At 42.4% G+C, this 16,047-nt stretch overlaps 1 protein-coding gene across 3 annotated transcripts in view; it reads right to left on the bottom strand.

Moving 5' to 3' along the window:
* The window catches only part of WT1 (WT1 transcription factor), a 41,013-nt gene that overhangs the window by 7,962 nt on the left and 17,004 nt on the right, over positions 1-16,047 (bottom strand). For 2 of the 3 annotated variants that reach the window (XM_044270892.1, XM_044270893.1), the window contains exons 4-5: positions 7,268-7,345; positions 899-1,001 (exon numbers count right to left, since the gene is read on the bottom strand). In XM_044270892.1, coding sequence (XP_044126827.1) covers positions 899-1,001; positions 7,268-7,345 — 181 coding nt within the window. The remainder of the gene's footprint in view (positions 1-898; positions 1,002-7,267; positions 7,346-16,047) is intronic. The other variant, XM_044270894.1, reaches the window with a different exon arrangement.

Raw genomic sequence — 16,047 nt, 5'->3', positions numbered from 1 at the left:
ATCTAGGTAGATATTAGCTTACATGGATCATCCCAGATGCAAGAGGCTAAGGCTAGTTTCACATCTCCGATATTGTGATCTTGCAGCAATTTCCAGCAAAGAAAGCTGGGAATCGGCCAGTCACAAACTGCAGCGGTTTCTGTCCGGCCGATTTTTCAGTATATTTTTTTGCATTGAAGTTTAATGGGGCTGGCTGTGCATTCAAGTGGCATCAAGCATCCTGTTTTCTGCCAGAGGTGTGAAATTAGCCCAAGTTGGCCATACACATTAGATGTCAGTATGTCAGCTGAGCCTGTCTGGGATCAGTCAGTGTAAATAGGGACTTTGCAACACTTGGATGACAGAAGTCAGTGGAGAACATGGTCAGACATGTTGGATCAACATGCCTGATCCTTTTGTTCAGGATACAAGTTACTGCCAGTGGTGTCTTGCAGAAGAGTCCCCACTCCCTCATTCACAATGATGATCATCTTATGTCTATGGCAAAATTGTGAAAGATCTACATCTACTGTAAGTTCCTTCTTGACTTTGTAATGTGAAATGCTATGGGTTGTGCTCCGGGCACACTGTACCCCTTATTGTGGGATCTATGGCTGGTACTAGGGAATTGTGCCTAGTGGCTGGGGGCCCTATGGTTGAGTCTGTGAGATCTGGTTCATTTCCTGCAAGAACCTATCAAGAACCTGTTCCTCTTTTGTGTCCACCTCAGGTGACATCCCAGATGATCTATTTATGTCCTGGCAAGAACCAGGTTTGTACCTCCTGCTGTTGAGCGAGAGGTTCATGTGAGGGTTTGGCTGGAGGTCCACGAAGCAGACACTCCATCAAGAACATCCCGCAAATTATCTATAGGAGAACAAGAGGATCCAGAAGGATGATTTCAGTTTCCCATGCTTACTTGTAAGCCTCTGAACATTCCATGCGTGTGTATCCGGTACTGACCCCCACAGCTGTATAACATGGGGGTGCTGTGGCTGTCATTTTCATAAGTCGTCCCATGACTGAAAAAAGAAAAACAAGGGGAAAAAAAAGATTTATTTTTGTTTCAAAGCAGACAATAATATTAGTAACCAGTTCCATAAATTCTGTGCTCACATGGGTACAAAGTAACTTTCATTCAAGGATTGCTCAACCATTTTTAAAGAACAACATGCTGTTCTTGCATACTTTCTTGAGCAAAAAATAGAATAATATAAAGAATCTATTTTCTACAATGAGAGGATTCATCCCTTTAGGCCTCATGCACACGACTGTGCCGTTTTTTTCGGTCCGCAAACCGCGGATCTGCAAAATAAGGAAGCCGTCCGTGTGCCTTCCGCAATTTGCGGAACGGAACGGTCAGCCCATTGTAGACATGCCTATTCTTGTCCGCAAAACAGACAAGAATAGGACATGCTATATATTTTTTTTGCGGGGCCTCGGAACGGAGCAACGGATGCGGACAGCACACGGAGTGCTGTCCGCATCTTTTGCGGCCCCATTGAAGTGAATGGGTCTGCATCTGAGCCCCAAAAACTGCGGCTCGGATGCGGACCATAACTACGGTCGTGTGCATGAGGCCTTACTCTGGTTTTTCCACCACAGTAGGCTATTCATAATACAGTGGTTGTCGCTCAAGATTCAATGGCCTCAGGACACAATATTTCCAACACATAATGGTCTTTCCTGGACCATCATAAGTTGAAACCACTCTCAATATACAATGTCTTAAGGAGGATTTAGACGGGACAATTCTGCAGCTGGTTGTCGGGAAGGAAACGCTCCTTTGCGACACTCGGCTGCTTGTTCAGTAATCTCCTTCACTGTATGAGGACAAGGGATGACTATTGATATCCCTCATCCTCACACACAATCATTGTTTCTGGGCCGCTGGTCTCTATTTAGACCACACGATCTGCTTCCCAGAAACTATGATCGTTGGTCTCTACATGAACTACAGGATCACCCGATGAACGAATGCATTTACATTGGCAGATTGTCAGGAACGACTGTTCGTAGGAACGGTCGTTCCTGACAATCTGGACGATTATTGGCTCATGTAACTGCAGCTTTAGACTCAGATCCAACCAATCAATATGGCCATTACTCTGGTATTCTACCTACAATTATGGACTCGAGTTAGAATGGTTTCAACATAGAATGGTCTTTCCAGAACTAATTCATATTCTAACTTGAGGGACCGCTGTACTAGGATATACAGGAGCGTAGCTAGGGGGAACAACTGGCACATGTGCCTCAGATGCTGGTGGCTATGGGGAATGCACCAACAAGCCACTTTGCTTGGGCCAGCATGATGGCAGTGAACTGAACCTTTAGACCAGGTGAAGGAAAAACTAAATATGACTCTGGCCTCATGTATGAAAACTACAGCAACCAATGAAATATCAACTTTTATTCAAAGTGGGTCCTAAAATACAAGCTGCAATAAGCAACATGTCCTAGTGTTCCTACATAAGGTCAAATATGAACTGAAATAAAAACTGAGGATGAAAATGTCAAAGAATATATCCTGTCAGGACAAAACAAGGTAAAATCCACAGGACCCTCACAAATATCAAGCCTACATTCATAAAATAACCACACCACAAATTTCTGCATTTGGTCTAAAAACAATGTTTCTAGTACTTTACCTTTATCTCCAACACATTTGAACAGGATGGGATACTCCTTCTGCTACCTCTACGGCTGGAAACACACTTGCCCTTTTTGTGGCAGATTTAGAAGCAGTTTTTGAGCCAAAGCCAGAAGCTGATCTAACAGGAAGCGGTAGAAGTCCTTCCTTTATGTTTCCCATCCCCTTGGAATCCACCTTTGGCTTTGGCTCAAGAAAAAGTGCACCAAAAACTGCATGTGTGATTCCAACCTTGAGTGTAAATTCTGCTTCTATGGGATTAGCCTATATTGACAGGATCGGTACGGATAGGTTGGAGTAACAAACAGTTGTCTAAACTGGCAACCCTATATGCCAAAATGTACAAAATGACAATGCAATGTAGACGGAGAGCAGGTAAACAATGGGTAGAAGGCAACGCTCGTACCAGCACTACGGTTTCTTTAAACAGCTGATCGGTGAAGGATGTCGCTAATCTGATATTGATGACCTGTCCTGAGGATAGGCCATCAATATAGCAAAAGCAGACAACCCTTTAAGCTTTCCTGAGATGCTGTTTAATGTCCAAAATTTACCAACTGCTAAAGTAAGACTGAAGAACAAACAAAATAGCCATCATGAAAACACTTCCAGTATAAGAACTTGCAGCATTGTAGCGTCTTGTTCTCTTTACATCTTGAAAAGAAGAACGTAAACCCTTAAATGTTAGACATGAAAGGAGTGAGCCCAAGGAAGATGTTGTAAAGACTTCTGGTAAAGCTCCGATGCTGAACCATAAAAACAGAAGTCCCATCTCCATGGAGCCTGACCATGAGACATTCCCACCAGGAAACAAAAAGCTGCATTAGACCATAATTCTTTCTTGGTAACACAAGTTTTAGGGAATTCATTATCATCATGAGGACATCATTAGAAGTCATGATGTCTGATTCCCAGAGGCAGCTAAACATAAACAACCTGTCTCCAGAACACTTATCCATCCTGAGGAGCAGGTCCAGGATCTCCTAAATTCAGTTTTAGGACTTTGATAACCGCTGCTGTTCTAGCTCCCCACTATAGCATACTAAGAAGTCTAAACAAATCCACTATGATGAGAACAGAAAATACTAGATCACAACATGCTTCTGAAATGGTTAAATCTTGGTGGCACACAGCAAGACCAGTTTTCTGACATCATCTGTCCATGAGCAGATCAATAACATCTATGGTCAAAGTGGCATAAGACCCTCTGAAACATACCTTTCTCAACATAGATCAACAAAGAAACTCCTATGGCTGTGTTTGCTATAGTGTTTGCCTTTGAATTTTTGGCAGATGAGAGAGATCCTACAGCAATTTGCCAACATGACACAATGAGAAAATGGTGGGATAACAGGATTTCCAAAAAGAAAAGTCAATTAGCGACTCTGTGTCTTCTAAGAAACATATCCAGAGTCTTGGAATATCCAAGAGATCGTCCCTATCTACCAGACATGACAAAATCCAAGAAACTGATTATGACTTATAATTCTAGATATATTAGATAGCATTGTAGAACATACAGAAGAACTTTTATTGTAGAGCAAGGGATTGAACAGGTGAGCCAGGCTCATTTTTTTTTTTTTTTTACAACTTTCCTGACGATCATCAAATATCTGGAACACTTTCTGGAGTCCTACCAAGATCTCCCTTATAGTTACATAGATGGACATGCCTCCACTGGTCACGGGAGCTATCCATTGCCAGGTGGAATCCCCAAGGGTAAGAGTTGTGCCCTCAGCTACTTGGCTGCACTGTAAACCCAGGACCAAAAGTAACCACGTAACCCACCTCACGAGACCTTTATAAGAGAGGAGTCATTGAACATGCTGCGTGATCCATAATAAAAAAAAAAAGAAAAAAATATTCTAATTACATGTAGAGTAATCCAAAATATCATAAAGAAAGACTGTATAATGTAGTAAAAAAGAGGAAGGGGAATTTTGGAAAGTCTATATCACAGATGCATGAGGCTTATGTTTATGGCCTCTGATACCAGACGGTCTGAACGGTGCATTTTAACTCTCAGCCAAACAAAGACAGATAAAAATGTTGGCTCTATATCGTGAAGATGAGGCCATGTCTAGGGCTGATTTTCCACAGATTCTGTAGCTCTGGACTTAAAGAAAAGAACAAGAGCTTTCATCTTTTCCTGCAGGGCTGTACATCATCCATACAGATTCTTTTCCTTCAGCCCGAAAACATGCTCAGGTCAGATATTTTTGGTTGCTAATGGCCTGTGAACTTTCAGATGGGCTGTGTTTCATTAATTATAGAGCGGACGCTCTCTATTATTTCTATTGTGCTCTATGCATTAAGCCATTCCTTACAGATAGATTCCCATCTTCATCCTTTATGTCTAGAGTTCAGATATTGGTCAAGGTTGGTGCATTTCCTCCTTGAAGTCCTTAAGAAGAATTATTGAAAGTAAAACTGAATTTTTGCTGCTACCAAACATAGGAGTGGACACACTGCTGTATACCTGCCCATCACCGCTGCGGCCTTGTATACAAATAGTGGAGGAGGATCGGATCGGCAGTGCAGAGAACGGTGAACGGTTCTACAGCATTAATAGCATGGGCCAAATTTATAATTGGACAAACCCTTTAATGTCCCCATGTACCTCGCAGTAGGCACATTGTGGGTACTAATGGGAGATACATCATATTAATTACTATTATAGTGGGTTTATTCAATTTGTAAGCACATACAGTATACCTCACAATAATAGTATGTAACCATATGTGTCTCTCATTAGGATCCTTGTGGACCTCATTTTAACCCCATGTGCCTCATTAAAACCCTCATCTGTGTTTAGCTCGGACCTCCACCTAACGGTAGGCTAATAAAAGACATCTGTCCATCCAGTTCGGCCTGTCATCCTGCAAAGTTGATCTAGAAGAAGACAAAACCCCTCAAGAGGTAGAAGCCAATTTTCATCACTTTAGGGGGAAAAAATTCCTTCCCGACTCCAATCAGGCAATCAGAATAACTCCCTGGATCAACGACCCCTCTCTAGTAGCTATAGCCTGTAATATTATTACACTCCAGAAATACATCCAGGCCCCTCTTGGACTCTTTTAGTGAGTTCACCATCACCACCTCCTCAGGCAGAGAGTTCCATAGTCTCACTGCTCCTACCGTAAAGAACCCTCTTCTATGTTTGTGTACAAACCTGCTTTCCTCCAGACGCAGAGGATGTCCCCTCGTCACAGTCACAGTCCTGGGGATAAATAGCTGATGGGATAGATCTCTGTACTGACCCCTGATATATTTATACATAGTAATTAAATCTCCCCTCAGTCGTCTTTTTTCTAAAGTGAATAACCCTAATTTTGATAATCTTTCAGGGTACTGTAGTCCACACATTCCAGTTATTACTTTAGTTGCCCTCCTCTGTACCCTCTCCAGCTCTGCTATGTCTGCCTTGTTCACAGGAGCCCAGAACTGTACACAGTACTCCATGTGTGTTCTGACCAGTGATTTGTAAAGTGGTAGGACTATGTTCTCATCACGGGCATCTTTTGATGCACCCCATAATCTTATTGGCCTTGGCAGAAGCTGCCTGACACTGGTTTCTACAGCTTAGTTTGCTGTCCACTAAAATTCCTAGGTCCTTTTCCATGTCAGTGTTACCCAGTGTTTTACCATGTAGTATGTACGGGTGATGTGTATTTTCCTTTTCCTTACTGTTATCAATGTTAACCCTTATTTAAAGAGCTTAACTTTCTAAGCAAAGAAAACCTCTATTCTCAATATAGTAAGACTATAGTCTTTTCTTATGTGTTAAATGAAGGAGAGAAAATAAATATCTGAAGAAAAAAATTCTAGAATTCTGTCTCCTGGGATTTGAACCTGGGACATCTCCATGGTAAGGCTATAATAAGTACTGTATATGATAAGTAGATGTTTGGACACTGCTCCACCCTCAGCATGCTGATGGCTAGCCCTGGGGAAGTGCATAGAGCACAGAGGTGTTACAAAAGCAATGCTCCAAGTATTCAGCCCGGTCGCCTGGTGCTCCAATTGTTCATTTGCATATGAATAAAATAAATATATATCTCTGCAGCTGTATAACATACAGACAAAAGAAAGGCCTAGTTTTAATCAGCATGATCAACCCTACCAGGCAATATGCCTGGTTTAACAAAGTTGATCATGCTGACAAAGGCTCTTTAACACTTTTCTTTCTGGACCTTTACAAAATGTAGTTGAGTCCCCCTGCTCTAGATGCTACATGGGATTTGGCTCTGCTGGTTTCATAGTTCTGTACAGCTAGGCAAACTATTAGCTCTGTCTGGGTTTTCAGCCTCAGGATTTTTAGGTTTAATCTCATGACATGGCTGTATTTTTAGTTTTGTTAATTTAATTTGTTTTATTCATTTATATAGCACCAGCATACACCACAGCCCTGTACAAGAGACTGTCATCACACTAGTCCCTGTCCTCACCGGGTCTCTTATACTTTCATAGACAATGAGACCCCATTAAAAAAGAACATTGATGCCAAATGACTATCCTGACTATCCTGGGCACAGCACCACCCTTGTCCTTAGGCTGTGTTAGGTATTGCAGCTCAGTTGTTGGACAGGTTTCTACAATTTCTGCAAAGAGGGAAAAAACTATGAAGAGTCCTACCTCTTCAGTGATGTACCCAGGTTCATCTGATTCCATGTCATACATTCCAGCTGTGAGGTCATCTGGTATAGGTTATCACTGGAAAAACCCCAACACAAGAGACACTGGTTACTGTACAGACAAATAATATCCTGAGACATATTTGCTCCTTGTGTGTCCATCCACCCCCACTGGTGCCCACCAACTCCCTCTGTAACCCTGTCCATTCACTGAAAACTTGGACCTGTAAAGTGGGGAGCGTTAGGTAGGGTGATTGGATCCTTGGGTGCATGGTGGTATGTTGTTACTTGTGTGTTAGGTAGGGCAATTGGATCCTTGGGTGCATGGTGGCATGTTGTTACTTGTGTGTTAGGTAGAGCAAAGGATCCTTTGGTGCATGGTGGCATGTTGCTACTTGTGTATTAGGTAGAGCAAAGGATCCTTTGGTGCATGGTGGTATGTTGGTACTTGTGTATTAGGTAGGGCGAGGGATTCTTCGGTGCAGGGTGGTATGTTGTTACTTGTGTATTGGGTAGAGCTAAGGATCCTTTGGTGCATGGTGGCATGTTGGTACTTGTGTATTGGGTAGAGCTAAGGATCCTTTGGTGCATGGTGGCATGTTGGTACTTGTGTATTAGGTAGGGCGAGGGATTCTTCGGTGCAGGGTGGTATGTTGTTACTTGTGTATTGGGTAGAGCTAAGGATCCTTTGGTGCATGGTGGCATGTTGGTACTTGTGTATTAGGTAGGGCGAGGGATTCTTCGGTGCATGGTGGTATGTTGTTACTTGTGCCCCTAATTCCCACCAATCAAGAGAAAAAAGGGTCGGCTTTACTTACATCCATGTCGCTGTGTTTGGTACTGCAGCTCAGATCCATTCATTTGAATTGGGTTGAGCTAGCACTGAGCGGCAGTACCAAATATGGCCGCATGGACCGGATCTCTGTTGCATCAGGTATTCCATCAAACACTGCAGCCTCTTCTTCCTGTTGACTGGTGGGTGTACAGTGGCCCTGCCACAGATCACATACTGAGGGCCCATTCTAACAGCAGGTTATACAGCTACAAGCATTATTAAGATGCCATGTTACTATATTCCAAAAACTGCATAACAGGTAACTGATAATGTTAAATAGTCCTCCAATTTCAGAAGGAAGAAGCAACTCAATGTCTGGACCTTTAAAGGGGTTGTCCAGGTTCAGAGCTGAATCCGGACATACCCTTATTTTCACCCAGGCAGCCCCCCTGAGGTTAGCATCAGACCATCTCATGCTTCAATTCGCTCCTTTGCCCTGCGCTAGATCGCGCAGGGCACAGGCTCTTTTGTTTATCATAACACACTGCCGGGCAGAAGCTTCCGCCCAGCAGTGTGTTCGGTGATGTCACTGGCTCTGATGGGTGGGCTTTAGCGCTGCCCTAGCCGTTTTACTGGCTAGGGTAGCTCTAAATCCCGCCCATCAGTGTCGGTGATGTCACCGGGCTTCCTGGCAGCCCCATGGAGAGCCCGGTACATCACCGGATCTCCAAAAAATGCCTTTGCCCTGCGCAATTTAGCACAGGGCAAAGGAGAGCATCTGAGCATTACCTGCTCTGATGCTCAAGTCAGGGGGGCTGCCTGGGTGAAAATGGAGGAATGTCCGGGTTCAGCTCTGAACCCGGACAACCCCTTAAAAAAAAAAATAAAACTTGAATGAAGACTAAGATATTTGACCAAACCATCGTTAGTAGACAGCAGGGTGCTTTATGGCTGGGTAGGGCTCTTGGGTGGTACTGTTTCACCTTGAGGATGGTGCTGGATCTTTGTAAGGAAAATCAGTAACACCCTCCACCCTCCAAGAGCATCATTACCTTAAAGCAAGATATTCTGGAATCTCATAAAACCAGAAGCCGGAGCCAAAGCAGAGGCCCATTTGTGAGGCTCATCTTATACAAATTCAAAAAAAAATTGACTCTATGTTTGCGTGATTTGATTTGCTGATACTTGTTTGCTATATATTTTTTTTTATTATGGAAACACAAATATAATTTTTTATGTACTGGTCCACACAATGTATCATGTCTGTAAATATTTTACATTTTAGCCTTGATACATGTGTGATACTCTAAAAGTCAGTCTTTCATTATCATCAGTAGTTACATTGTTAATTTTTTTTTTATGTTTCATGCAGCTGGAAAATAAAAAGTATATAAATAAAATAATACATAGTAGTAAAGTAAAAGTAATAAATAAATATAAATAAATAAAAAGATGACCAGAAATGTTAACGTAGGTTTTTTTTTTCATCATCGGTATATTGAAGACATGAAATAATTCATTTAAAAAGCAGTAACAAGTTATGGACGTAACTTTGTGTTTATTTGAAAATTCTTGGAATTCCTTGTAGGATCTGTCTCCCCCTTTTCTCCAATTAATGACAAGAGAACTCACCGGTTATTTGGTTATTATTAAACAGACAGTGTAAATACATTACTTAAAATATTTTAACTCTGGAGGGAATCCATGGATCGTATACGTGTTTCAGACGGGAACTGAGTGTTTACACACTTGTGCATGGAATGGGTCACTGCAATGTGAATACCGGGCAACTACAAGAGTCATTATATAGGCTAGTAATGAGCCTGCTACCATGATATACCGTACTACTAACATTTGACTTGAAATATATCCTCGGCCTTCTGGTTTAGTAACATGCCTTGATATACCCATTATAGGCTATATATAGTGTGTTTGGCCAGCTTACACCACTCGGCCTGGCATTGAGCTCATACAATATCCTTCATATCAATTCTTAAATGAGCGGCTCTCCTGCAGTTTCCCCATCGTCTCGTGCTGGTCTGTACCATTACATTTAGCAATTCCACAAATTCTTCCTGTAGCAGAGTGTAATTAATATCTTCAAGACCAGTTTTTTTTATTAGAAATACCAGCTCAGGAGTTTCTTCTAAAACCCGCACCGGGCTGACATGTCATTATTAACTTGAAATGTTTCTTCTTTCTTCATGTTCTGCACTTTTCAACAAGTCATGTCATTTTTTTTCCAGTTTGTCATTAATCTATATGTGTCGCCTATCACTGTGTTATACTGGACGTGAACCACCAAAGTAGCACACACAGATTCTGCTTAATTGGTAATTGCCCTTTAAATAGGGGAAGGACCAGTAATGAGACATAAAGTTGGGCACGTAGCGGTTTTCACTGGTATTTCCATAGGGTACACTGGGACCACCAGAGGAGATTATACTGAGGGTCCTGTCATATAGAAGCTCTGCTGGTATCATTAAAAACACAGGTCCTATCACAATTTCTGATATAAGCCAAAAATGAATACACCCCAGTAACCCATTACAGCTGGGGCTCCCTATTGTGTTATAAATTGGGCCCCCATGAGGTGCGAGCCTGATCCCCCGAGAATGTCTGATTGCACCCACATATGCTAAGTGTAAATGGCACATCAGGGTGTCAGTGACAGGTGACAGGAGATCAGTGAGACTGGCAACACGTGGTTTGATCTGACATGTTTTCTGCTTGGATCAAATGACGTCGGTGTTGTTTCGGTGCTTGCCACATCTTCTATTCCCAACGTGTGGCTATTGCGGTCATTTAACCTTCTCTATTTATAGTTGTTTTTCCCCACTATGCTATGTGGTTTATAGCTTCAGTTTGAGTTGTGGATAGCTGGTGTGTGGATCTCGACTGAGTTCCTGATGCCGCCATAGCCACCTGAAGTTAAGTGTTTTCTTTCCCTTTTGTATTTTATTTGGGTTATTTTGTGTGCTGCATTTCCCTGTCATTTGTATTAAAGGGCTTCTGTAACCCCACTAAAGTCTTTTTTTTCTTTTGGCTACTTATAATCCCTATACTGCGATATATCAATCTATAATCCTATTACTCATTTTGGTTCAGTAGTTAATTCAAAAAACTGACTTTTATAATATGCAAATTACCTGTCTACCAGCATATAGGGCGGCTACTTGCTGGTAGCAGCCGCATCCTCCTTTCATAAAGACCCCCCTTCCTCATGTTGATTGACAGGGCCAGCGAACGCGCTCGTCCTCTGCTGGCTCTGTCTGCATTCAAAATCTGGCGCCTGCACCGTACCTGTCTTCAGTCGGCGCAGGCGCACTGAGAGGGGGACGCTCGCTCTATCCTCAATGCGCCTGCGCCGATGACGTCACATCTACACCCGGCGCAGGCGCACTGAGGAAGGAGCGGCCGAACAAGCGTCCTCCTCTCAGTGCGCCTGCGCCGACTGAAGACAGGTACGGTGCAGGCGCCAGATTTTGAATGCAGACAGAGCCAGCAGAGGACGAGCGCGTTCGCTGGCCCTGTCAATCAACATGAGGAGGGGGCGTCTTTATGAAAGGAGGATGCGGCTGCTACCAGCAAGTAGCCGCCCTACTTGCTGGTAGACAGGTAATTTGCATATTATAAAAGTCCGTTTTTTAAATTAACTACTGAACCAAAATGAGTAATAGCATTATAGATTGATATATCGCAGTATAGGGATTATAAGAAGCCAAAAAAAAAAAAAGACTTTAGTGGGGAATTCTGTCACCTGGTTTTAGGTTATAGAGCATGTCTGCAATATACTTGTCCTATACGGCTGTGTGCTTTTATTGTGCTTAAAAAATGATTTTATAGATATGTAAATGACCCTGGTAAGTAGCCCAAGGGCCTGCACTAACCTTCTTTGTGCCCAGCCACGCCCCCCTGTGAAGGAGCCCAGCGCCGCCTGCGTCCTCCGAATCTCCTCCAAGCTCACAGTTAGATCGCCGTAATCTCGCGCATGCGCAGTTCCTTCCCTGAGGCTGATGCCAGCACAGGGAAGGAACACAATACCGGCACTGCGCATGCGCGAGCTCTCGCATCAGGAGATTACGGCGATCTAACTGTGAGCTTGGAGGAGATTCGGAGGACGCAGTCGGCGCTGGGCTCCTTCACAGGGGGGCGGTGCTGGGCACCAAGAAGGTTAGTGCAGCCCCTTGGGCTCCTTACCAGGGTCATTTACATATATATAAAATCATTTTTTAAGCACAATAAAAGCACACAGCCCTATAGTACAGGTATATTGCGGACATGCTAGCGGCGATCTAGCCGTGCATGTCCGCATCTCTATAACCTAAAACGAGGTGACAGAATCCCTTTAAGGCGCGAGGAAGACTCCTGTTCATCCTTCCTTTTGGAGGAACAGGTTATCTCAATCCTGACATTAGTACCAGGGTCCTAGAGGGTGAGTTAGGACACTAGGTATTCCTGTGTATGAACTCACCTACCTCTAGAGTCTGTTCATACTGGTAGTTAGTCAGGACTTTGATTAGGGTTTTACTAGGAGGTGTCCATCTCCTTTCCCTAGTTTCCAGGCCGTATTCCCTGTTTCCCCCTTCCCTCCTATGTTCGGTGTGGTGTTTCCCTCCCACACCCGAACGTGACATAGGGTCAATGTAATTAACCATTTTGTGTCTGACCTGGATGCTTGGAGCTTTCATGACACAGGGGTTGAATACTTATGCAGCATTTTCACCGTTTTATTTAAGAAAATTTTCTGACAAATCATAAATTGTGAGTTTTATTTAAGAACATACTGGTTTGCATTAGAAGATAATGTCTAAAACCGTGATTGTAGGTGTCATTGGAAAGCCATACTAATGTGTTAAATTGGGGTTTGAATATTTTGCTAGTGATTGTAATGATAGAGTTAAAGGATGGATGGATAGATAGATAGATAGATAGATAGATAGATAGATAGATAGATAGATATTACAGGAGATAGGTAGATATAGATATATTTTAAAATATATTTTGAATGGCATGATACTATTTTATTCTGATACATAATAGAGATAGAATAGATGATAGATAGATAGATAGATAGATAGATAGATAGATAGATAGATAGATAGATAGATATAGAGAGATAGATAGATAGATAGATAGATAGATAGATAGATAGATTAGAACTGAAACAATAATTTTTTTATTTAGGGAAAATTATTGTTATTCTTCACATATGGTAGCTGGCTATACGATTGTGGAAATTAGGGAGCACATGGAGAGTTAATGTTTGGAATGTTCTGGGCTCCTGACAAGTGAAACCCTCCAGCAGTGTAAAGGTGACGACAGTTTTACTATACTGCCTGATATGAAATGGGAGATCTGGGCTACCCATTGTTAAACAGTACAATTATCTGGGATCATCTTGGAAAATAATAGACAGAAATAAATGAAGTGATTTGTGTTGTTCTGTAAATTTGGAACCAAATGATGACTCTGAATGGAACACGTATAAGTCAAAGCTGGAAGGGTGACTGCTATATAAACCTGCAGAAACCATTAGCATCTAAAGCTACACATTGCTGCCCATATTTCACTAATCTAGTGTCTTGTTAATAGTCTCATGGGTGGATGGATATGATAGACAAATAAATAAATTATTGATGATAGATAGATAGATAGATAGATAGATAGATTTTATACATGTATATGGCGTTGATGGTTCTCTGGAGCATCATGGTCATCCATTTTAATTAAAGCTTGATTCTAATAATTGGAACCATCTATGAGCGTTTGTGGAACAAAAAGTTAATTTCAAGAGATATAAACCTTTCTGGGTCAGATCTGCCCATGTAATTATGTAACTTATGTTCATGTACATGTTTTATTTTTTTATTTGGACTAATTTTCCCCATTTAAATCAATCCCTCTGGTTTGTTTCCATCATGTTTGTAGCACCTCCTGTTGCTGTATCCAACCAAACCCATGATGCACTTCTCCTTTCTCTGCCACAACTCCAGCACCGCCCCTAACCACGCCCAGCTAGATTTATAACTCCTCCCACCCAGCTAGTTACATAGACACTCCCCTATCACCACCCCTAACACCCAGCTAGTTCATAGCTCCTCCCACCCAGCTAGTTACATAGACACTCCCCTATCACTGCCCCTAACAACGTCCAACTAATCTATAACTCCTCCCACCCAGCTAGTTACATAGACACTCCCCTATCACCACCCCTAACACCCAGCTAGTTCATAGCTCCTCCCACCCAGCTAGTTACATAGACACTCCCCTATCACTGCCCCTAACAACACCCAGCTAATCTATAACTCCTCCCACTCAGCTAGTTACATAGACACTCCCCTATCACCACCCCTAACACCCAGCTAGCTCATAGCTCCTCCCACCCAGCTAGTTACATAGACACTCCCTTATCACTGCCCATAACAACGTCCAGATGGTTTATAGCTCCTTCCACCCAGCTATTTACATAGAATGACTGCCCCGGCCATGGACATGACATCACAGGCAATAATAAGGAGCTGCATGGACAGAACAGAAGATAGATGCAATAAAGGTAAATTAAATACTTTACAAAATTCCAGCTCCCTTTATGAAGTCAAAAACAATAGGGGGTGCTCCCTTGTGAAATACCAGAAGTGAGGTAATCGACTACAGGAGCTCCCTTTATGAATGATTAGTTTAAAGGATATTGATGCAAACAAAAAAAATCTTAAAAGTCCTACACACCCTCCGCCATTACCTTGTATAGTATCAATATTGTAGGATTTTCATACAATAGACATTTATTGTATATCCACAAAGCATGACATAAATATAAGACAGGTGTTCCACCTTGGGGACCCCACCTCTTGTGAGAATGGGTGTCCACTGTCCTCCTGTAGATATGCTGTGCATGTCTAGACATCTAAGGTGGTGGAGTACAAGTCCTGTTTGACCTCTATGATCTAGCCTTGAAGGCACCTTGTACCCATCCTCAATGGGATGTTTGAGGACAATCAGTAGGAACATGGTGAGGACTCATTGGAGAATCTGTACATAATTGAGGTGGTTAACAATAACCCAAATTCAGACACAGCCATGGGCTCATGGAGGGCTCCACCCCACGGTCGAACTGGCCTACCAGAGTACCAGAGGTTCCTCCACTGGGCCCAAGCTCTGACAGTAATGGACCCGTAACAAATCAGTGCCCTTAAGGTCCTGTATACACAGAGGGTGGGCCCTCAGAATCATTTCCTCTCGTGGGCCCAAGGGACCCAGCCAATGCTCCAGCCAATGACACTGGTAACCCAAGATCAACTATCAGTCTTCTTCCTTCCACATCTTACTACTTTATGTTATTGTATTAAAAAAAATAGTTTCCATTCAGCGCTGTCTAAAAATAATCTTATATCAGACCATTGGAAGTACATTTCTTCTCTACCGCTAAATGCGTCGAAAGATTGAATTGGATTGATGCACTTTGGAGACAAATAAAAGGAAACCAAGTCCAAGTGAAAAAGAGGAACTTTAAAGGAACTCAGTAGTAGATCATTCTGAGTTTGTCTTGGCCAGCAGGGTAAGGATGACGAGTTCTTGACCCCTGCAGTGGATGAAGCTTTAATCTACACTGCGACTCCCCCATTCTGCAAGCCCTGGAAGTGTGACTCATGTAGCTGGGATGGCTTGTTCGCTGCCAGAGGGGCCTGCGATGGGCTAGGTTCAACAGCTGCAAGCTAAGGGTATAGATAGCGCAACACTTGGCCAAAAAAAGTCCTACTACTAATCATAAGTAATTAATTCATGAATTAATAATCTAATGATATATAAAGTAATAACGACAGGACAAATAAACGTTAGTGACTAATATCTATAACACATTTGTCAAATTTTGCTACAATGTTCTACTCAATATTCTCCTTCCTATGAAAGTATTGTAAACACAGTTACTGAAATCAGCGGTTTAATGCCAGCCTTAAAGGGGGTTTCCACTTTTATGAAGGAAGTTGTAATTTTGTAATGTATTT

This window comes from Bufo gargarizans, chromosome 10 (genome assembly GCF_014858855.1).
Source record: "Bufo gargarizans isolate SCDJY-AF-19 chromosome 10, ASM1485885v1, whole genome shotgun sequence".
Taxonomy (NCBI): domain Eukaryota; kingdom Metazoa; phylum Chordata; class Amphibia; order Anura; family Bufonidae; genus Bufo; species Bufo gargarizans.
The sequence above is the reverse complement of the archived record's forward strand: the minus strand, read 5'-3'. Positions and strand labels throughout refer to the sequence as shown.